The 21,125-nt window shown below is 51.4% G+C and overlaps 9 protein-coding genes across 9 annotated transcripts; 5 read left to right on the forward strand and 4 right to left on the reverse strand.

Moving 5' to 3' along the window:
- Nucleotides 1-1,388: 1,388 nt before the first annotated feature.
- Nucleotides 1,389-5,081, forward strand: N7506_003367 (uncharacterized protein; the record flags this gene model as incomplete). The annotated part of the gene is made up of 6 exons (XM_056952662.1): nt 1,389-1,460; nt 1,515-1,545; nt 1,604-2,128; nt 2,369-4,357; nt 4,426-4,521; nt 4,582-5,081. 6 exons carry the CDS (start codon nt 1,389-1,391, stop codon nt 5,079-5,081), a joined length of 3,213 nt encoding a protein of 1,070 aa, XP_056814354.1.
- A 601-nt stretch (nt 5,082-5,682) lies between these two features.
- Nucleotides 5,683-7,167, reverse strand: N7506_003368 (uncharacterized protein; the record flags this gene model as incomplete). The annotated part of the gene is made up of 4 exons (XM_056952663.1): nt 5,683-6,275; nt 6,328-6,592; nt 6,719-6,940; nt 7,135-7,167. 4 exons carry the CDS (start codon nt 7,165-7,167, stop codon nt 5,683-5,685), a joined length of 1,113 nt encoding a protein of 370 aa, XP_056814355.1.
- Nucleotides 7,168-7,418: 251 nt separating this feature from the next.
- N7506_003369 (sugar phosphate isomerase/epimerase family protein) lies at nt 7,419-8,504 on the reverse strand (the record flags this gene model as incomplete). The annotated part of the gene is made up of 1 exon (XM_056952664.1): nt 7,419-8,504. One exon carries the CDS (start codon nt 8,502-8,504, stop codon nt 7,419-7,421), a length of 1,086 nt encoding a protein of 361 aa, XP_056814356.1.
- Nucleotides 8,505-9,123: 619 nt separating this feature from the next.
- N7506_003370 (Gfo/Idh/MocA family protein) lies at nt 9,124-10,230 on the forward strand (the record flags this gene model as incomplete). The annotated part of the gene is made up of 1 exon (XM_056952665.1): nt 9,124-10,230. One exon carries the CDS (start codon nt 9,124-9,126, stop codon nt 10,228-10,230), a length of 1,107 nt encoding a protein of 368 aa, XP_056814357.1.
- Nucleotides 10,231-10,482: 252 nt separating this feature from the next.
- On the forward strand, nt 10,483-11,859 carry N7506_003371 (uncharacterized protein; the record flags this gene model as incomplete). Its single annotated transcript, XM_056952666.1, has 3 exons — nt 10,483-11,182; nt 11,234-11,406; nt 11,467-11,859. The coding sequence occupies 3 exons, from the start codon at nt 10,483-10,485 to the stop codon at nt 11,857-11,859; spliced, it is 1,266 nt and encodes a 421-aa protein (XP_056814358.1).
- A 155-nt stretch (nt 11,860-12,014) lies between these two features.
- On the reverse strand, nt 12,015-13,831 carry N7506_003372 (sugar porter family MFS transporter; the record flags this gene model as incomplete). The annotated part of the gene is made up of 4 exons (XM_056952667.1): nt 12,015-12,398; nt 12,461-12,769; nt 12,828-13,232; nt 13,295-13,831. The coding sequence occupies 4 exons, from the start codon at nt 13,829-13,831 to the stop codon at nt 12,015-12,017; spliced, it is 1,635 nt and encodes a 544-aa protein (XP_056814359.1).
- Nucleotides 13,832-15,209: 1,378 nt separating this feature from the next.
- Nucleotides 15,210-16,257, forward strand: N7506_003373 (shikimate dehydrogenase family protein; the record flags this gene model as incomplete). The annotated part of the gene is made up of 3 exons (XM_056952668.1): nt 15,210-15,275; nt 15,332-15,916; nt 15,946-16,257. 3 exons carry the CDS (start codon nt 15,210-15,212, stop codon nt 16,255-16,257), a joined length of 963 nt encoding a protein of 320 aa, XP_056814360.1.
- A 249-nt stretch (nt 16,258-16,506) lies between these two features.
- Nucleotides 16,507-17,817, reverse strand: N7506_003374 (inositol monophosphatase family protein; the record flags this gene model as incomplete). Its single annotated transcript, XM_056952669.1, has 6 exons — nt 16,507-16,615; nt 16,668-16,799; nt 16,851-17,286; nt 17,377-17,465; nt 17,518-17,569; nt 17,631-17,817. Coding segments are annotated over 6 exons (1,005 nt in total), but the record flags the coding sequence as incomplete, so codon positions are not given.
- A 1,056-nt stretch (nt 17,818-18,873) lies between these two features.
- On the forward strand, nt 18,874-20,081 carry N7506_003375 (uncharacterized protein; the record flags this gene model as incomplete). The annotated part of the gene is made up of 2 exons (XM_056952670.1): nt 18,874-19,556; nt 19,607-20,081. 2 exons carry the CDS (start codon nt 18,874-18,876, stop codon nt 20,079-20,081), a joined length of 1,158 nt encoding a protein of 385 aa, XP_056814362.1.
- Nucleotides 20,082-21,125: the final 1,044 nt, after the last annotated feature.

The raw sequence follows: 21,125 nt of genomic DNA on the forward strand, positions 1-21,125 counted from the left end.
ACGGGATCATCCAGCTCTGCGATATACTTCGTACGGAGTACGAGTACTCGTAGGGATCTCTCGAGAGGATGTTATGGGTTGCCGCGTATAAACCCCACTCTTGGCGCCGATCCAAGGTCTCTCTGCCCCGTCTCTGCCCCGTCTCCGACTGCAGTACGAGTCACTGTCGACGTGGCATGTCGTCTCCTTGCATTTGTGCCTGATACTTGGGGATAGTATGATCTGGACATTGGGTTATTGAGACTCGAAGATATTATGTGAGAGAGTATGTACTGCGTATAGAGAGGACAAGTATGTCTATAGAACAGCAAAGTGATTGATAACAAGTGGATCAATCATCCACTCATCTCCATTGTAATGGCATTGAAGTAGATCATGGTACGGAGTATGAGGTATGACAAGCAAGTCATTCAATGCATTTAGATGTGAATATTCGTATAATATTATCGTCTACTAACTACACTTGTTCTGATTCACGACTCAATACGGAGAGGCTATAGAAACACGTGATATGTTTCACAATCTTAATGAAACGCAGGCAGATGAGAAAGGATCAGGGGCTGGACTCGGAAATATTAAGATCTTTGGGACTCGGGAAACCTCGAGAATTTGGGTGGTTCCAGTAATATCGCCAACTAGAATAATCTACAGAGGTCAAAATTAGGGATTCAGGAGTTGTATACTTGTTACGTGGGGGGGTTCCAGACCGGGCAGAAACTCAACTCCCCTTGCCCCTAACCACCTCCTTCACTCTCTGCCGATTTGCCTCGGAGGCTCGTTGGGGTCTTGTTTCTTTTCTTTTTCTTTATGCCTGGCTCCGGATCTCATTTCCCTCTCCGCTTATTCATTTCCCACGCGAGGGGCACTCGCGCTTAAGGCACACACCCACCCACACATACACACACACGGGGCTGTTTATCTGAAACGCCTCTGTAGCACCAAAGTGGTACGTCCAGCTCTGTGATCCATGGTCAATTCCCAATCCCCAAACTCTGCGGACCCGGATTCAGATCCCCTTCTCACTGGTTCTGAGCTCGGAGCTGGGGGATGCCTTGCACTCAATCGGACCCTCGACCATGAATCACGTTTTGTTGTTGACGCACTCTTCTGCAGGTCCAGCCACCATCTGCCGTTCTTTCAGTACCCCTGTCGCATATCCCCCTCCAATCCCGCATCCCCGTTTCGCTTGATCCCTCAAAAGTTACGAGGCGCATTGCCACGGAACGAGCTCCGAACACGCATGTGACAACCGTTGAACCTTCTCCGTTGCGATCAGGAATCGCTGCTGTTCAGCCCTGCATCTGTCGGGCATACCACCGAGAGGGTAGAGTGGTCGGAAAACAGAACACGGTAGCCCGTTCGGCGCGCGAAAGACGGTGGATCCCAACATGGAACCCCAGGTGTACCCCGAGTCTCCTATGGAGCAAGACGAGTCCTATCCCTGCAAAGGATGTGGAGAGGTTGGTGCGATGTGAAGTGTGAGATCGGAGCTTGGGCTAATGAGACTGCGACAGACTCTCGAAGAAGGAAAGGCGTTTGAGTTGGGTAAGTGGAAGAAGAGAAAGGTGATGCACGCGCGTGGGGGGTCGCTAACGTCACACAGCTGGCAATCGATGGCATATCGATTGTTTCCGATGCAGCACCTGCAGCACACTTCTCGACTCGGATGCGCATCTCCTCCTGCTAGGTGATGGCTCCCTTATTTGTAGCAACTGCACATACAGCTGCAGCTCCTGTAACAACAAGATTGAGGACTTGGCCATCTTGACAGGAGACCAGGCTTTTTGCGCGCAGTGTTTCAGATGCCGAAACTGCAAGAGAAAGATCGAGAACCTCCGCTATGCGCGCACGTCACAAGGAATCTTCTGCATGGAGTGTCATGAATCATTAATGGCCCGGCGAAGAAAACGGAAAGCAGGAGGGAGTAGTGGAAAGAGGCCGGCGGGGCCCAATGTGAAGCTGGATAAGTCCCTGCCCTCGTTGCCCCCTCACCTGCTGGAGGAGGCGCAAGTAGTGGACGAGTCGCCGAGTGAATACACAGGCACCCCAGACCTCGGACAGATCGCTGAAACGCCCGATCTGGACGAGAGACCAGCAAGTTCCACGTCCAATCAGGTCGCTGATACCGGTACGTTCCTTTCCTCCCCTATGTTCAATGTCAGATCTACGTGAACTGTGCATAGTGTGCGTTGTGTTGCATTGTAGGTCACGTTCGTTTTGACGACAATTGAGGGCTTTTCACGTTCTCTCATTACTTTCAACGTGACCCTTTCTTCCGATGCGACTATCTCACACAAGCGGGTCTATTGGGCATGCTCTTGTTCATTCCCTCCCCCGGAGAGGCAAGTATGCTTACGCTTTTCCCCAGATAATCTCATTCTCCCCTCCAGCACCTACCGCAGCAGTCGGCATTCAATGGCACAGAACTCAATGGCACAGAATACCGAGCCAGATGGCGGTGAATTGTTGATTCCTCTTGCGTTTGATCCCTCCGCGGAAGGTCGTTCTTCCCGTGGTCATTCACAGACACGGCAAGAGCCCCCTCGTGATTACTTCAACCAGGTTCGATCCGGGGACTCTTCCCATCGGGCATCCCGGGACGGACGTGAATACCTGCAGGAACCTTCTTCCCGGACATCTTCCGAAAACCCTTCACCTCACATTGCCTACCAGGAAAAGAATTGGGAACGAAACGAGGCCAATTCGCCTGATAAAGCACCTCAAACCCTCGATTCATCCAAATACACCAGGGAGAGCTCTGCTCGCAGTTCCTCTGACATACCCACTCACCTCAGAGACACGAACAACCCTTCCAGCACCACCAGTCTCGAAAACAGGTCGAAGGAATTGGTCAATGATACGAAACGCCCGATTCCACAGGACAGTGTTACCTCGGCCCCAGCCCGTCCCTCGAGTGAACTTCGTCGTCTCCACGACCACGGCTCCAGAGAATCTACGTATTCTCAGCCTTCTGGTTTCCCTAATCTGCCCAAGCGTGGGGATTCACTGGAAGGCAGGCACCACCAGATTCCAAGGAAGGAGGTCGGAGCGTCGCCTGCGTCATCTCAGTACGGTGATTCTCCCATGCTCCGTAGTGACACATTCGAGCAACCGACTCAGCCTACTCCGTTGAAGACCACCCAACTCGACCAAGACGCACCGGAAGGCGGCTCCCCATCTCTGCTTCGCTATAACAGTGGCGGTGACTTCTCCATGGACGAAGAATTGTCACGCATCATCGGCGGAGAGGATGCTGTCGGGCAAAGTAACGAATCTTTCCTGAAACGTGTCTCAAACTCTGTCCGTCATGGTCGAAGCTACAGTGAAAAGAGCGTACGTACAAGCAAGGATGGACGGAACCCTCGATCTCCTGGCGGCGGAAGCATTGCCGGAACGGATGTTGGCAGTCCAATCGCAAGTTCTCAGAGCGAAGAGATTTCCTGGCTTCGAAATGAACTGCGCAAAGAGCGTCAGCGAGTTGCGGAATTGGAAGCAGCTGCCCGTACCACCGCAGACGTAAAGCAAGTCAACACTGAGCTTTCCGAGAAGCGATCTACTATGGTTGTGCTTGACGCTCAACGCGAGATTGTCCTCCGCGAACTCACAGTGCTCACTGATCATATGGAAGCCGAGAAGCGTGGTGGAACTAGCGGGCCACTGGATCTTGGAAAGCTTTCGAATCATGTCCTGCGCGAGCTTGCAGAGTCTATCCAAAAGCTCAAGGAGTCGTATGCTCCGCAAATCGAGGGCCTGATTCAGAAGCGCAATGATCTGTCCGATCAATTGGAGGACATGAATACCAAGAAGGAGAAGAGCTTCCAGGAGTTTGAACAACTTTCTTCAAAGAATGCCCAGCTGGCTGAGCTGAACAACCAATTGGTCCACCAGATTCAGGAGCTCTACAAAGCCATCGACGGACAACCGCGATCAGACGGCCTGGGCATTTCTCATAACAAAGAAAAATCAACGGTTTCGATCGAAGCCATGAAACCTGGTGATCTTCACCCATCGGTCGTGTCAAGTGCTCACATGCACGAGGACTCGGAGCCTGCTACTGCCACTGTCGTCCCAGGCCCTCAAGTTGTCAGTATCCGCAAAGGACAACCTCGTAAGTTCAACTGGAAGAAGGGTGGTCAGAACGTCGCCAAAGGTGTCAAAGGCCTCAAGGGAGCCTTTATGGGCACCGAAGGACAAGAGGCTAGCGGCGGTCTTCCACGTTCCCAGACCCAAGATCCTAGCCGTCAAGGATTTGGATTCTTCGGCAATCAAAGGAACAAGCAGGGTGGAAAGATGACACACGCCGACAGTGTTCCCGTGCTGACTGAAGTCGCTTCTGGTACTGGTGGTAATGGTGATGGTATGTCCCAAGTTTCCCCTCTTCACTTGACACATGAGTGTATGGTTCGATGAACTAACATTGCCCAGTTCTTTTCGGTACTGATCTCGAGGTTCGTATCGAACACGAAAAGAGCATTATTCCATTCATTGTCACGCGGTGTATCCAAGAGGTTGAGCTGCGAGGTACGTTTTGTCACAGGTTCTCCCATCTGTTCTGGAGTTTTTTCTAACACAGAAAATCAGGCATTGACATGGAAGGAATCTACCGTAAATCTGGTGCTTCTTCCGTCATTCAAACCATTCGTGACGGCTTTGAGCGCTCTCCATTCGAATATGACATCTCCGACCCTGACCTCGATATTCACGCGGTCACATCTACCCTCAAACAGTATTTCCGCAAGCTTCCTAACCCCTTGATCACCTATGAAGTATACGAGCTGGTCATCGATTCTGGTGAAGTCAATCCTGTCTCCGCGCGCATTGAGCTCCTGCAAAAGAGTCTTCTTGAACTTCCTCAAGTGCACCGCGACGTTTTGGAGTTCCTCGTCTTCCATTTGAGGCGCGTGGTTGACCGCCACACTGAAAACTTGATGACCTTCCAGAACGTCGCTGTGGTCTTCGCGCCGACTATCATGCGCCCGGAGAGCCTTGCTCGGGAAATGACCGATGTCCAGAAGAAGAACGATGTTCTCAAGTTCCTGGTGGAGAACTGCCAGGACATCTTCGCGGGCATGCAGAATTAAACCTGCACCCCTCATTTTTGGCAACTTTTGGTTCCAAAGACTCCCTCACTTCACTATTCATAATTCTCCCGGTATTTTTGGTGCAATGCCTGGACCTACTCTTCTCTTCTCTGTTTCTCTGTTTCCCTGTCTCAGCCTTGTTTATACAGATACCACTTGCTCATATTTCCCTTCATTCTGAACCAGGTTGACGGTCAGGTCCGATTCATTCCCATCCCTCTCACTCCCTTCCTTCCCATGTTCTGGGAAGTGTCAGATATTGTGTCGTCCTGGGGACTAAAATTATTACCATGGGTGGTTTCCGGTCCTCTTTGTTGCAAATGATTTGTTCTCGAGCATTCCAGCGTTATGTGCCCTAACACAACCAGTCGTGTTGCGACGCGCAGGCATCAATATGTCAATAAACTTGCAATATGATACATCAGGCTATCTGTGCAATTTTTCCCCCTCTTTTTTAGGCTTAGTTTCTATCTGTGTCTTGGTCCAAGTCTTCGACCTACGAATACCCATTTGTGGTTTCATGCGTATTCACCACCCAGCTGTCAGGTGACCGAGGTCGATATCCTTAATATATGGGTTCAAGTGCCGTAATAAAATATGATTACCGAGATAGAGCTGACTTTGGCCCACAGAGCATTTCCGCATACCGCAAAGTGTTCTTGCTTGCCCCCGTATCAAGAAGACTAGGGTTGATGCATGCAAGAACGGTAGTCTTGCACTTGCGGCTCTCTAGTGGATCAAATACATGCTTGAGGACTTTAGTCAACATGCTTTGCCTGAACGGAATGTAAGGCTTCTTTGAGGATTTCGTCGAGTCGGCATCAGCTATACCTCGAATGCAGTCTTTTAGCACCGAGAGACTGATGTTGATCTCACGTGTTTCCTTCATTCTCTCACTGGAGTGTGAAGCCAGATCACGCGCTGCTTCAGAGCCAGCTAGATCAATGAGATATAGAACCCCATCACCTGCCGTTTCAGACGATGGGTCTTCAATCCTGATGCGGCAGATCCCATGCGAGCGCGAAGAGCCATCATTCTTGGTTGTTGGAGCGGTTTGTCGAAGTTTGCTAGCCTCTTCAGTGAAAGCAAGTAGGTCCTCTTTGTTTCGGACGTTGTGCTCTCGTATACCGACGAGTTGGGTTCTCCCAAGGTTGTCTTCGAGGATTGGAAACGATGCTCGGGAGCTCAAGAGGTCTGTGTTTTATGTTAGCTTGGAATGAGTCTCGGATCCGATGGCGAGATCTACCAAATGCAGAATTCCCAGCCAGCTCGAAGAAAGCGGCGTGAATGGTTCTCTCGCCCGGCAATGTCCCGTCGAAGAGGGCTTCCGCGACAAGACGTTCAATTCCGCCAATTGAGAAGGTTTTCCCAGATCCTGTTTGTCCATAGGCAAAGAATGTTCCCACATTACCCTCCCAGGCCCAGGGGATGAGTGGGTACACAGTGCTTTCATAGATGGACTCTGTCGGGTCGTTTGGTCCAAAGACTCTGCCTGGTGTGTATGTTGAAGACTGTCATCATCGAGATCGTCTTTGTCAACGTTCCACCCATAATATCATTGACTTCGGAGTGGAAAAAGAGTTGGATTGAACATGATGTCCTCAAATACTAACATTCAAAGGTGGGAACCCCCTTACCACCCGACGTAGATCATGGAGATCCACCACCCCACTATCGTCAACACGAGGGTATACAGCGACTACCTGACCTGAGGATGTTTCGTGCTCCAGCATAGGGCGAACGCGAGCCGCCACGGTAATATTGGAAGCTTCATAGGTGACTTTGGTCTTTTTGGGGGCTTCAATCTCGAGATCAACAATTGATGGCGAGCCGCGTTGTCGAGCAGAAATTGTTCCATTCTAGAAATTAGTGCCAAGAAGATGTAGAAATGAAAATGGGAATGAAAAAAGAAGAAGGCGACGTGAGCAGGAGGCTTTGTTTATATCACACCGCCATCAAGTAAGTCATCACATAAGCACGCCCGTTTGCCCGTTTGGGCGTTTGGGGCCACAACTTACCCGCGGACAGTCCTGGAGACCTTGGAACTTCTGACCTCGGGAGCAACCCAGTAATCACTTCGAGACATTTATCAAGAGAGACTTGGAAAGACTTGGATTCTGGAGAAGAATTTATTTGACTAGAATACTGTAAGGAAGCTTGATTCAAATGCATTATGAAGGGATGCTCGCCAATGTAGTGTAATGTAAACAATATCTAGCGACTCACTATCCTCACATGTGCTCCGGGGTCAATATGTGCAATGAAAATCGTCAAGGGTCATAAGCAGGTGTATATACAGGTGCAGTGCTATACAGAGCAAGTGCTCAACAGCAGTCTTTAAAGACGGTGTTGAACGGGCGATTCAGGTGCTGGGATGCACGCGGAGATCTTCTCCGTGGGCTCCTCCCAGCCCAGAACGTGGGCCATTTTGTTATATGAGTCAATACCGCGGCGGGCATGGTCAGCGGGAACAAAGGCATCGGTTTCGCCAAGAGTGCGACTGAACAATTCAAGGGAAACCCAGCCGCGGAAACCGAGGTCCTCGAAGAAGACGCGAGCAATGTCCACAATGGGAAGATATCCGCCACGGGATTCTTCGAAGGGGAACAGACGGGCGTTGCGGGACCAGTTCATGCGGGTAGGCTGGCCAGCGACGTGGAAGGGGTGCTTCTCGTCCAGAGGAGCAGAGAGACGCTCACCGTCGACGAGCTGAACATAGAAAATCTTGGCCGGGTCGATGTTCGCCGTGCGCAAACGTTGCAGCGAGGCAGCCAGATCAGCAGCGGCATTCGGTGTGCAGCCAGAGGGCGATGCAGGATCCGCATACACACGCCCAGCAATGTTAAATGAGTCGAGGCAAAGACCAAAGTTAGGACGGTTGACATCACGAACAATTTCCCACGAGGCCTCCCAGGTGTTGACATGATCACCCCAGCACAGAGCCTCGTAGACGAAGCGGAACCCGGCGCCGGCACCAAGGTCCGCCAAGCGCTGGAGGTCACGAACGATCACAGCGCGATCACCGGTGGTACGAGCGGCACCGGTCTCAGGGTCCGGTCCAAGGAAGTTGGACGGGACCTGGATCATATCAGTGCCTAGCGCCCGCGCCAGGGTGAACCACTTGGGAAGCTTCTCGTTGACAAGTCGGTCTGACTCGCTGCGGTCGATGAGACCTTCATACATGGAAAAGGGCTGCAGGCAGATGATGGTCATGCCGAGACGGTCACAGATGCGCCGGGTAGAGCGAGCAGCTTCATGGTGGTCGCCAGCAAAGACTCGCTGGGCGTAGCAGTCTAGGTCGTCGAAGAAGAGTTCAATGCCCTCGAAGCCGTGGGCGGCGGCTTGCATGAGCTTGCCGGGAAGATCGTGTACCCATGGTCGACCCAGGGACATGGAGGCGATGCCGGGGCGGTTGAAAGCCATTTCTAATAGAGTGTGAGAATGGCCTGACGTAGGGTTATATGCAAGTATGGTATGTTCCACGGTTATATTGAACAAAAAGGACTTATAAGAAGGAAAGGAGAAGTGAGAATGTTTTCAATCAGCGAGAGGACTAGGACTGCCGAGATCCATAAGAGAAAGTCACCAACATTGCGACAAAACGTTATCCCCTCCCCTCACATCCCCAGGGCTTTTGATTCCAAAAACGTTCTGCCTGCTTCGAGGCACTTTGATTCGCGCGAGGCCAAACCTGATAGGTGGCGCTGGTCACGTGACCGGCTAAGCGTTTCTCCCTCGTTTCTTTTAGCCGTTGACCTCTCCACATCTCTCTCCACTTGGACGCTGTTGCACACTTCTCATTAGAAATCCCTTTCCCACTTTGCGACCAAGAAATTGCTTTCTCCATATGGGTCTGACCGGAGCAACCGGCCCCGAGTCTGTGAGAATCCGTTCGAAATCCGGGGCAATGTCGCTTTCTCCGCAATCAAAAGGCGTACCCAGGCCGAATTGAATTTTCGTTTCAATCCTACATTCAACAGCTTCTTCAACAGCATGAATTATATTGCTCGCCCATATAATCTTCATCTTCTCGAGTGAAATCATGGCTATCAAGGTTGCAATCGTCGGCGCAGGCCTGATCGGCCCTCGTCATGCCCAATCCGTCATCACCAACCCATCCACTGAGCTAGTTGCTCTTGTTGACCCAATGCCAACTGGCGAAGCAACCGCCTTGGGACTCAAGACAAACTACTACTCCTCTGTGGCCTCACTCCTGGCGTCCACTCACCGGCCCGATGCAGCAATTGTCTGCACCCCGAACCACACCCATGTCCCCGTCGCCAAAGAGCTTCTTGCAGGGGGGGTGCACGTCCTCCTCGAGAAGCCAGTGAGTGACACCTTGGAGACGGGTCGCTCTCTACTCGAGTTCGCCAAAGCCCCAGAGCAGGCCCACCTCAAACTCCTCGTCGGCCACCACCGCCGCTTCAATCCTTACGTGCGAGCTACCAAGTCCGTTCTCGACAGTGGCTCCCTCGGTCGTCCCATCGCCATTAACGGAATCTGGACTCTGTACAAACCAAATGCCTACTTCGCCCCACCAACCGACTGGCGCGCCTCGAATGAGCGCGGTGGCGGCGTCATCCCCATCAACCTCGTCCACGACATCGACCTCATGCACCACTTCTTTGGACCGATCGTTCGTGTCACCGCCGAACCCACTCTTCCCCAGCGTCCGAGCCCACACAATGCCGACGAAGGCGCCGCGCTCACCCTGCGCTTTGCATCAGGTGTCGTAGGCACATTCCTGGTCTGCGACGCGACACCCTCCCCGCACAACTTCGAGACCGGCACTGGTGAAAACCCCCTTATCCCGAAAACGACGACCGGTGGCGACTCGGACTTTTACCGGGTTTTCGGCTCGGATGCTTCGTTGAGTGTCCCTGATCTGACGCGGTGGAGCTACGACGCCAGCCCTGAGAAGAGTTGGAACCACGCGCTGAGTGTTGAGCGCATTCCACTTCCAGATGACAAGGCGCCCTTTGACCTGCAACTCGCTCATTTTGTCGATGTTATTAATGGGCATGCGGAGCCCAGTTGTTCTGGCGAGGAAGGACTACGTGCTTTGGTTGTTTGTGAGGCTGTTCAGAAGGCCACGCGATCGGGTCAACCTGTAGAGATTGATGTTGATCTGTTAAGTAAGTCGGATTAGGAACTGACGTGGCTTATGACGAATACGTTTAAATTTATAGAAACAATAGAAGGACGCTAAGAGAACAATACTAATATAGGCGTCTAAGTAGACTAACCTAATTAGGAAACCTTGGAACATAAACACAACCATGGAACCCACCCTCCATCCTTTTTGAATCTTTACTTCTTCGTTCCCACACTTCTACTTTGGTTGATCTCCACCTTACTTTATCCTTGCCTTACTTCGTTCCCGCCTTTATTTTACTTGATCATGGCTGACCGTTCTCCGTTCTCCGTCCCTGCCCGCATATCTTCTCTGTTCCCTCCGAGTCGCCAGCACAAGTTGAAAGAGCACCAGCAAAGATCAGTGAGCAACTCCTCAATGTTGTCACAAATTGCTCTAGAGTCAGTTTCCACAGTCGCGTCTGACTTTCTGGATGCGAAGATCTCTACTCTGGAGGATGAAAGAAGCTACATAGCTTGCGTCAAAGATGGTCTCTTTGATATCAAAACAGCTGGTCTCATGAGTAGTGAAGACTACCAGGGACAGATTCAACCTGTGCTCCACAAAATGCGAACGGCTTCTCACACTCTTACCGTTCTCAAACGGCAACGAAGGTTTATTGAAGAAGATCTGGACGAGGAGGTTAAGTACATGAGAATGGATGAGCCAGAGGACGGAGGGCTTGTTGAGAGAGCTTATGCAAATACCATTATGGCACGGGTGATGAGTGCGGCTGCAAAGATTCGTCGCCAGCCATTTGATCAGAGAGCGTTCAAGAAAGCAGTCATTAAGTACTACAGTCTCCCGGCGAAGAGAGAGCCTCCCGAGTCATGCTGCCATATCCTTGGCTTCTCTGTCGTTGCCTCTTCAGTCAAAGCAGCTCACATTGTACCGAAGTCGTTAAACGACGCGGAGCTTTCCCATCTGTTTGGAGCTGAGACTAACGCAAGATCGGATCCACAAAATTGTGAGTGCATGTTTTTGATTTCAGAGAAGAATAAACTAACTCTTTTTCTAGCATTATCACTATTGAATTCCGTGGAGTCACTTTTCGACCAGGGAACGATTGCAGTCATACCTACTCCAGGTCCGCTCACCTCTCCAACTACATGGCAATGCATCGTGCTTGATGAGTCAAAGTTCGAGCAGTTCGTTTGGAAAGACAGTGATGGAAAATCCATCAAAGTCAAAGTCAGTTTTATCCATCTATTTTCAGATTTACAGTCAAAAAGCTAACTTACATCTCCACAGGATCTAGATGGCCGTATCCTCAAATTCCTAAACAACAACCGCCCACGTCGCCGTTACCTTTACTTTCGGTTTGTGATATCTTACATGAACGCGAAACGCTTGGAGCAGCGAGATATCACTCACAAAATCGAGACTAGAAGGTTCTGGCCTTCTAACGGGGAGTATTTAAACAAATCAACATTGAAATCTCTGTCTCGGTGTGTCTCGGGCCATGATCTCCCAGATCAATTTATCACCAACAAGACCTTCGAGGACTCACAAGGCGAGTCTCGCAGTGAGCAAGCGGCGACTATCATCGGGGCCGATTTGTTGGAGTCGCGCTCTACCAATGTTGAGGCGTTGATTGAGAGTATGGCGCAGCTCGAGAGATCCGAGATGCCTGAGGAGGAATGATATTCAATTAAATGAAAGGGAAGGAGGGAGGTTTTAGCTTTAGCTTTAGCTTTATTTTATTTTTAACAAGGCTTCATTCAGCAGAGCTGCGCATCATATCATGATTATAAAGCGAACAGCAAACATCAACGAGATAACTCAAGCAGTCGCAGTGCTCAAGCATACTTCGGCTCAGCCGCAGTATCCTCAACCTGCTCATCGTGAAGCTTGGCCGCACCGAGACCAGAAGCCTCGACATCGTGACGGAACTGCTCCTCATTCTCACGCAGCTGAGCGACCATTCTTCCGTGGGCACGCCACACGGGCTTGATATCAAAGAGCGCATCCATGCTCTCAAGAGGGATACCCTTTGTCTCAGGGACGAGGAAGTACACGAAAACGATGGAGCAAATCATCAGAGACGCAAAGAAGAAGTACACGCCGTACCCCATGGCTGAGAACATCTGCGGGGTGAAGCGCGAGATGAGGAAGTTCCACAGCCAGTTAGAGGCGGCAGCGCAAGCCTGGGCCAAAGAACGCATGTTGGGATCGAACATCTCCTGAAAGGGGTATTAGTATAGGGTCGATTGTATTGACCTTGTCATGGTTTGGGAATGCTTACCGAGTTAAGAACCCATGGGGTACCGTTCCAGGTTGGAGTGTAGAAGACCGTCCACAGGTAGAAGAAGAACATGGCGGCAATACCACCACCGGTCAAGCTGTCGCTGTTATTCTTCTCCGGTTGGGCGATCTTGATGTAGGCACCGACAATCCACAGGCAGACAGAGCCACCGGCAGCACCGATGAGCAACAGGTTACGGCGACCGACCTGGTCAATCAGCCAAAGAAGCCAGATGAAAGTGACTACGGTCTTGACCACACCGAAAATTCCGGTGGTGAACAGACTAGTGTTGGTACCCTTGACACCAATCTGGAGACATAATTAGCATTTGAATGATGGCCATTGAAGAATGAATTTTATGACTTACCGACTTGAAGACAGTAGGGCTGTAGTAGTTGATAGCGTTGATGCCGGAGCCGTTTTGCCAGAAGAACAGGGCGCTTCCGAGGAACAAGCGCCACATGACTTTCTTGTTGGTACCGGCAGCCTGGAAAGGCTTCCAGAAGCCGACGCCAATGCTACGGCGCTGCTCGTCCAGCGCCTGGTCAATGGCACCGATTTCTTCAATCATATAGATATCATCTTCGGGCAATTGGCGGACCCAGCATAGGTTCTTGATCGCCTCCTCACGGCGACCGCGGCCAAAGAGCCAGCGAGGGGACTCCCGAATAAAGACGGCACCAATGAGCAACAGGCCAGAGGGGATCAGCTGAACAGCAAAGGGGATAAGCCATTGCTTGTGACTGGGGGCTAAAGTTTCATCGACACCGAACTGGGAAACAGATAGTTAGCATATTGATACATGGTAGCAAAGACGAGATAACATAAACTCACGTTGATCCAGAATCCTACTAGACCACCGACTTGCCAGCCCAACTCGTACACACCCACAAGTCTACCACGAATAGCTGGAGGAGCCAACTCGGAGATATAGATAGGAGTAATGTTTGAGCCAGCACCGACACCAAGGCCAGCGAGGACACGACCACCGTACAGGAGGCCCAGTCCTCGGTCGCCATTGGCACCAAGCATGAGACCAGCACCGAGAGTGAAAACCAGACCAGCAGCCAACAAACCGATCCTGCGACCCCAGAAGTGGCCGATCGGGTAGGCGAAGAAGGCGCCGAAGAAGGCACCGGCCTGGTAGCAGGAGACAATGTTGGCACTGATCAGGTTCTTCTCACCGTCGCCCATGTGATTGAAGCCGAATTCATTTTTGAAAGAGTCAAGAGATAGAGTGGTACCGATGAAGGCACTGTCATAACCAATCATGCAAGAGGTGCATGATGCCACAGCTGCCAGGAGATAGACCTTCCAATTGTAGACAGCTTTGGGGGTCGGGCGGTCCTCGACCAGCTTGAGGATAGACATGGTGAGGATCTAAGGGGGATTGAAGAGGTCTCAATGATCTCAAACCCCAATGCTAGATGCAAAGAGGCAGTAGGGGGTGCGTCCTGGGTTGGACGATCACCACGTGGGAATTGAAGTATAAAGTCCAAGTGCAGGGGGAAGGAAGAGACCAGGGATGAAGGTGGAAGTAGAAGTAGAAGTAGAAGGTGAAGGTGAAAAAGAAAAGGACGGCGCCAGGTCTTTTAAGGTCCAACTAGCGAGGATAGACGAGCTCTAAATAGACTCTAGTCCCGGCCCGTCGATTTGCCCTGGGGTAAGAGAGAAAGAGAGAATCTGGGGTTGAGAATAGGGGAGGAAAACGTGGAGATGTGGAGGCGGAGAAAGGTATAAGACACGACGAGCAGGAAAAGTTTGTTGCGTCGACAGCCAAGGCGCGGCAAAACAAATACTCTAAGTTCTGAGGGCTGGGCGAAGAAGTACGAAGAGTCCGTCGTGTGCAAGGTTTTTTGCCTCTTGGCCCCCCGTAGTGGCTTGACCAGATTGACTCGGTGCGAGGGAGACAGTCCGACCAACGAGAACACTGCAAATCCATGGCCAAGAGACGAGACTAACCCCAGCCGACCAACCGCAAAGGCCAGAAGCGAGACTTTTGCCTTTTGTGGGGAGCAGCTCCGATGCCGCTTCGGAAGTGGGGACATCTGCACATCCCGTGACAGTTGAGTCTATCACTTTGAGATCGATCTGGGGTACCCCGGGGGGCAATGCAGTGCACGCCCCAGTCTCGGAAGGGTGTCAAATAGCGAATGGACGCATTTCTGATTGGTCGTTTCAAATTGGATCCACGACGAAGCGAGGAGGGGGTGAGCCAATGACGGTTGGCTAATTGTTCGCTGGTGGGGGATAAGCGCTTTGCCCGTTCATCCGGTGCAGCCACAGTCCTGGACGGTTCCCCCCTTCTGGCCCGGAGGGGCATTTAATTGAGGAATTGGCATTCTTGGATCTCTGTAAGCACAGTCTTCCTATTGGTCTCTGTGTTGCATGTATCTGCGCGCCATAGCCACGTTTCCCCGTGGGGTGTGCAGTGGGAAAGCATTCAGCCCATATGTTGTGCAGCGTTGGTGCAGTGGTCCTGAGGGAGGATCATCTTTGTAGGATGAGAGTAGTCAGTACTTTGCATTGAACTCAGAAGGAAGTACCGGATATGTCCAGGCTGTTGTAGATGGGAATGGCATGGGTGAAGGCGATGAGTTCATCGAAAGTGGAGAGAGCAAAAGTGTTTCTCCGCCCCGCGGCTCATCGCTTTTTCATCGCCTAAGGGTTTTCCGACAAATTCGAAGATGATTATAACACAGTCCTCCCCCCTCTTTCTGAGATCGACACATTACACACAATTCACATCATGTCTATCACAGAAATTAACCAAACGGCCGAGGAGCCTATCTCCATCCCCTCCCACCTCGATGGCGTCGCCTACTTGTACGGCCACCCTCTCCTCAACTCCCTCTCCCCCCTCTTCACCAGACCGTCTACAATGCCCTCGGTCTCAACTGGACTCAGATTCCGCTGTCCAGCGTGACCGGCACTTCAGAGACCTACCCCCCTCCATACACCAAGTCTCCACCAATCGAAAAGTACCTGGCCTCCATCAAGTCCAACCCCAAGTTCGTGGGCTCGTCCGTGACGATGCCCCACAAGGTCGCCATCATGCCTCACCTGGATGATCTGACCGAGCACGCCCGCCAAGCCGGCGCCTGCAACACCATCTTCCTGCGCGACGACGCCAACGGCCAACGCCAGTACGTCGGCACCAACACCGACTGCGACGGCATCCGCGAAGCCCTCCTGCAGAATGCCCCCGATGCCTCGCGATTCCGCGGCCGGCCCGCGCTGATCATCGGCGGCGGCGGCACTGCCCGCACTGCCATCTACGTGATGCGCCGCTGGCTCGGCTCCAGCCGCATCTACATCGTAAACCGTGATGCGGACGAAGTGGCCGCTATCCTCGAAGAGGACCGTCGTCGCAACCCAGATGTCAATGCCCAGGCTCCTTTGATTGCCGTCACTGATCCGGCCGAGGCGGCTCGTCTCGAGTCCCCCGCTGCTATCGTTTCTGGTATCCCCAACTACCCCCGAAGACCGAGGAGGAGCTGCGCTCCCGTGCGATCATTCAGGCTTTCCTGGGCACCGCGGCCGACGCCGATAAGCAGGAAGGTGTCATTCTGGAGATGTGCTACCACCCCAATCCCTGGACCGAAATTGCCGCTCTTGCCTCCGCTGGTGGTTGGAAGGTCATTCTCGGCTCCGAGGCTCTGATCTGGCAGGGTCTGGAGCAGGCCCGCCTGTGGACTGGCAAGGATGTCATTGGCACTCCTGGTCTTGTGCAGGAGGTCAAGGATCTGGTTGCTAAGACTATCGCTGAGCGATCTGGCTCCAAGTCCAGCCTGTGATTGATTTTGATGATCATGTTCGATTTTCCTTTTTTTTTTTTTTTTTTTTTTTCATGACTGTATAGAGCGCAAAATAGTTGCCAATTTGCATTGTCTATAGACGAATAGGTGGCGTCTCTAGAATATATAAATGTATATATTTCTATTACTCTGGATCTATCCAAATGGCCAATATGTAATGTGTAGGCTAGGCCCGAGGGCGGGTCTCTGCAGTGAGATCTTCCAAAGTTCAAAATTTAAGGTGCCACTTCAGGCACCTGGTCGCGAATAGTCCAAGTTACGAACACGGCGCCAGACTTCACGTACCGTGCGCTCCTGTGTTTCGCGACCTGTCTCCGTAGCGGACGGGCCAGCCGGTCTGGAATGTTGATCAGTATCATGCCAACCACCCTAAAAATGCGGCAACTTACCTGATAGCTAAATACAACCGACTGCCGAGTCGGACGTCCTCGATCGGCGCCGTTGCTTCGTTCTCTGGGGGATTAGCCGTGGTCATCAGTCCGCCCGCCTCGAGCAGGATCGCAGCTCCGGCAGCAATATCCCTGGGCAAAACCGTCAGCGCAAATCTCACAAAGTCGCAGATCCAAACTTACCACTCCCAACAACCTCCTTCCCACCAGATATCAAATGAACCCATAGCGACATATGCCAGATCCAGCGTCGCACTGCCTAAACTACGCATCCCGTGTACCATTCCACCCCTCCCAGATCGGCTCCCCAGCTCAGAAGCCATATTCACGAAGCTTTCAATCTTGCGGTGCATATTCCCGTCGGGAATATCGCGGCGGTCCTTGCCCCACTCACATGAGAAAACACATTGTGCTGGCGCGTTGGGAGGCATAGGTGGGATCGGGTTGTGGAGGAGAGGAAGGCGACGGGTCTCGTTGAGCCAAGCACCGCGCCCGGTGCAGGAGGACCACAGCTGGTCTGTGAAGGGAGCGTAGATTACACCGATGACGGGCTTGTGGTTGACAATGAAACCAATTGAGACGCAGAACATGGGGAAGATGTGGGTGTAGTTTACAGTTCCTGGGAGATGAGGTTAGTTAAAGTCTGCAGAACATGGTAGCAACATGGGGAGGTATTGACACGGGCACGTTGCTTGAGGAGCTGGATTACCGTCTAATGGGTCGATGCACCATGTTGGTTGCTCATCGATGAGATAGTCGCGCGATTGGCCTTTGGCATATGTTTCTTCGCCGAGGAATCTGGAATTATCAATTCGCTGCTACCAGAGTACGTCCAAAATATTATACTCACTTGTGAGATGGGTATCTGGCTTCGAGATTCTTTCGGATAAATACTTCGACATCTGTTCAACGGTCAGATCGGTGACATCATTTCCCCCAGCTCGGGGAGCTATGATTCCTCACCCTCATCAGTCTGCGTCACGATATCTACTGAGTTCTCCTTCTCCTCGAAGGCATTAGCGCCTCCACCTGCGACGCGCTGGTCGACTCGATCCATGAGCATCTTGCCGGCCTGGCGACCCAAGTCTATCGCGAAGGCATAAATCTCGTCGAGCTCATCCTGTGGAAGTGCAGCCATAATGAGAGTCGTTCTGGATATGCAAGAGGACAGTGAGGAAATGCAGCGCAAAGGGCAAGTGAAAGAGGGGAAGTTGGCGATTGAGTCACTTTCGGTGAAAACCCACCGATTTGCTTATCGACGAGGTCCCCACTGCGGAGAGCTATCGATCGTATGTAAGCAGAATAGCCCTAGATTGTAACTATAGACACATCGTGGAATTGCTTTTAAATCATGTATTTTCATAGAAGAGGACTTTACATTTCTAAGTAGGCCATTTTGCAGTATCCGCGTGGATCAAAAAGTAGGATCAATAGTCGCCAACACCGGGGAGTTGGTATAGTTCGTCTATCCCGAGGTCTAAACTTGATACTACGACTCATTCGAGAACTGTAACTTGTTCGGAATGGGATTAAGGGCCGGGATGATAGAAGCACAGAGGGTCAACTCCGCTCTGTTCTTCATTGTCCAATACTGAATTGATTCGAGTGGGGAGCCGATGCTATTCTTAGGCCCTCAGGGCGTCAATCTTTGGACATCAGGACGGGGTAGAGCTTGGCAGGCACCAGGAAGGCGGTGCGATACGACATTTTCTGTAGCTCAATATCATGATTGTAACCTCTCGGATTCGAAACAAATATCCCGAGGTCCACATCGTGAGAAGAGGCTCAACGCGGGAACCGAAGCGAAGAGCTACATGCAGCCCCAAAGGCAGATAAAGCAGTGCCTGGGATAATCACTCATCGTTAGTAGTGCTGTAGAATATAGGTAATAACTATTTTACGAACTCAAGCCGTCAATTCGTACATTGCTCCCTTGCCTTGTTGATCGAAGCCTGCCAAGTCTCGTATTCCGCGGCGATCCCCAGTCCTAACACGAGCCATACGAGGAGAAAAGCCCTAATGCGGAGAGGAGAAACCTATTTATGGTTACACTGCATATGCGGCTGATAGTAACCTTTTGGCTGCCCCTGTTGGATATTGTAGTACGTGCTGAAGCCTTGGTATATAAGTCACTCAAGTATCTGGTAGCCATTCTTTCCATGGTCTAAGCATTGAGCTCGGCGAATTCATTCTCAATTCAGCAAAAATGCAGTATAAATTTGTCCTCACTGCCCTTCTTTCCATCTGCCTCCCCATTGTTACTGCAGCAGACTCTCGTTACTGCCAGGGAAGCCCCACCCTCAATCCTAAAGACTTCACTCTCAAGGAGTCTGCCGACAACGCCCATCTACCCATCCTCTCAAACCACTTCAAGTCGAAGGGAAAGATTGCCAGCGTCACGGCAGTGCTTAAATCCGCGAACCGTGATCTAAGCAAGGGCTCGCCCCCAGTTGGCAATGGATCCCCCGCGGAAGCCTGGGCGTGGAACGCAGGTGATGACAAGACCAAAGAGTGGATTCCACAAGGAATCACCAGCTCTGCAGATGCGCTTGGAAAGGGGACCTGGAATGATCACGAGGCGTGGATTGTGAGTTGGTATCGTGACGGAGACAGCGTGCGACTCAGCTTTGTCGACCGCAAGACCCACAAGTATCGTCATGTCATGCTTGTCTACCCGACTGCGGATGATGACTTCAAGTCCATCACCATTCACGCCGGCGGCATCATGTGGTACGGGAACCTGCTGTATGTGGTTGACACTAAGAACGGTATTCGTGCCTTCGATCTGGACAATATCTGGGAGGTCGAGATCGCAGACGGAGTCGGGAAATCAAAAGACGGCAAATCGTACTCTGCAGATGGATATCGATATGTGCTTCCTCAAATCCGGTGAGTAGACCTTCTCTTTTTCTCTGGTCGAAGACTAACGCCACTCAAAGGTATTACAAATGGACCCCCGGCGAGACCTCCCCGTTCCGCTTTTCTTGGATATCCCTTGATCGCAGTGACTCACCAGATACTCTCATGGTAGGTGAGTTTGTACGCGATGGGGAGAAGTTCAAGGGCACCGATACTCCAGTCCCCATCCGCTATGTCAAGTATAATCTGGATGCTTCGACCCGCCGACTGCAAACTGAGGACGGTGTTGCGACCGCAAGCTGGGCGCACTGTGTCAATATACCCAATGTTCAGGGAGCTGTCTCATACGACAAGAAGTTCTATATCTCGCGCAGTACCGGCAGAGCTCCTAAGAAGGGTGATCTTTTCACCTGGGAACAAGGTCAGACTGCGAAAAAGCACCAAGGATGGTTCATGGCGGGGAACGAGGATATGAGCTTCAATCCTGTGCGGAAGGAGTACTATACTGTTACCGAGTATGACAGTGATCGGTACATTCTGGCATACAAAGTCTAGTTCTACTATGACTGCAACACTCTTCCAGTGTGGTACCACTCAACGTGAAATAGGGAATCTACCAATTTCGGAATCAGAGGCAAACAATATTTCAAGAATGCTAAACTCCATTTTCCAATTGATATTTCCCAAATTGAAGGCAAATTTAGGAATGATAGAAGATGCGTACAAGTTGCCGTTTTGGGCGAATTTGAAGCGTATTCGGGTGGGGCCAGCTCTTGGCATCATTGGGAGTTTCCATCTTGTGTGCTATAAAGTGTCCTCAACCCTTGGTAAATCGAGAAAATTCGTGAAAAAGACAGCTTACCTTCATCCATTTGCGAGAATGCATTTTTTGGTCTTAGGAGCCACCGGTAATCACTGCGTTGTGACCCCATGCCATTCCATATACTAACGTGAATCCATACCATAGGCGCTATTGGCCGTATTTTCTGTGATATTGCTCTCCAGGAAGGTCATCGACTGACACTGTTCGTTCGAACAGCCAGCAAAGTTCCCGAAGACATCCGTCTTCATGAATCAACCAGTATACTCGAAGGCACTCTTGAGGTCGACTCAGACTTGGACCAAGCGGCGAAGTGTGGAGCAGATATCTTTATCTCTCTTGCCGGACCATCATACGGGACGCAAGGAACGGTATGAAGCCATATGAATCTCATTACAACTATTTGACCAAGAGCTCACCGACGATCACAGCCTTTAACGAATGGCTACAAGCTGCTCATCCCCAAACTGGCCTCACATAACGTCAGCCGTGTCCTCGTCCTCTCCACACCTTCCTTCAGAGATCAACTTGATATTGAGACGTGGAAATGGCGTACTGGAGTATGGGTCATAAAGCTGTTTTTCTCGGCTGGTTACCAGGAGATGGTGAGCGTTGGAAAGGCAATCTCTTCTAGCGAGGATATCCAATGGGGAATCTTCCGGGTTGGTGGACTTACCAACGGAGTGGAAGCTCCGGTCGAGGCAACATATCCCGGAACTGGATTGGACAAGACATGGATTAGCAGAGCTAGTGTGGCGAGATGGGTGTTGACTGAGGCG

This window comes from Penicillium brevicompactum (genome assembly GCF_028827555.1).
Source record: "Penicillium brevicompactum strain IBT 35665 chromosome Unknown utg000002l_segment0_segment0, whole genome shotgun sequence".
In the NCBI taxonomy this organism is placed as follows: domain Eukaryota; kingdom Fungi; phylum Ascomycota; class Eurotiomycetes; order Eurotiales; family Aspergillaceae; genus Penicillium; species Penicillium brevicompactum.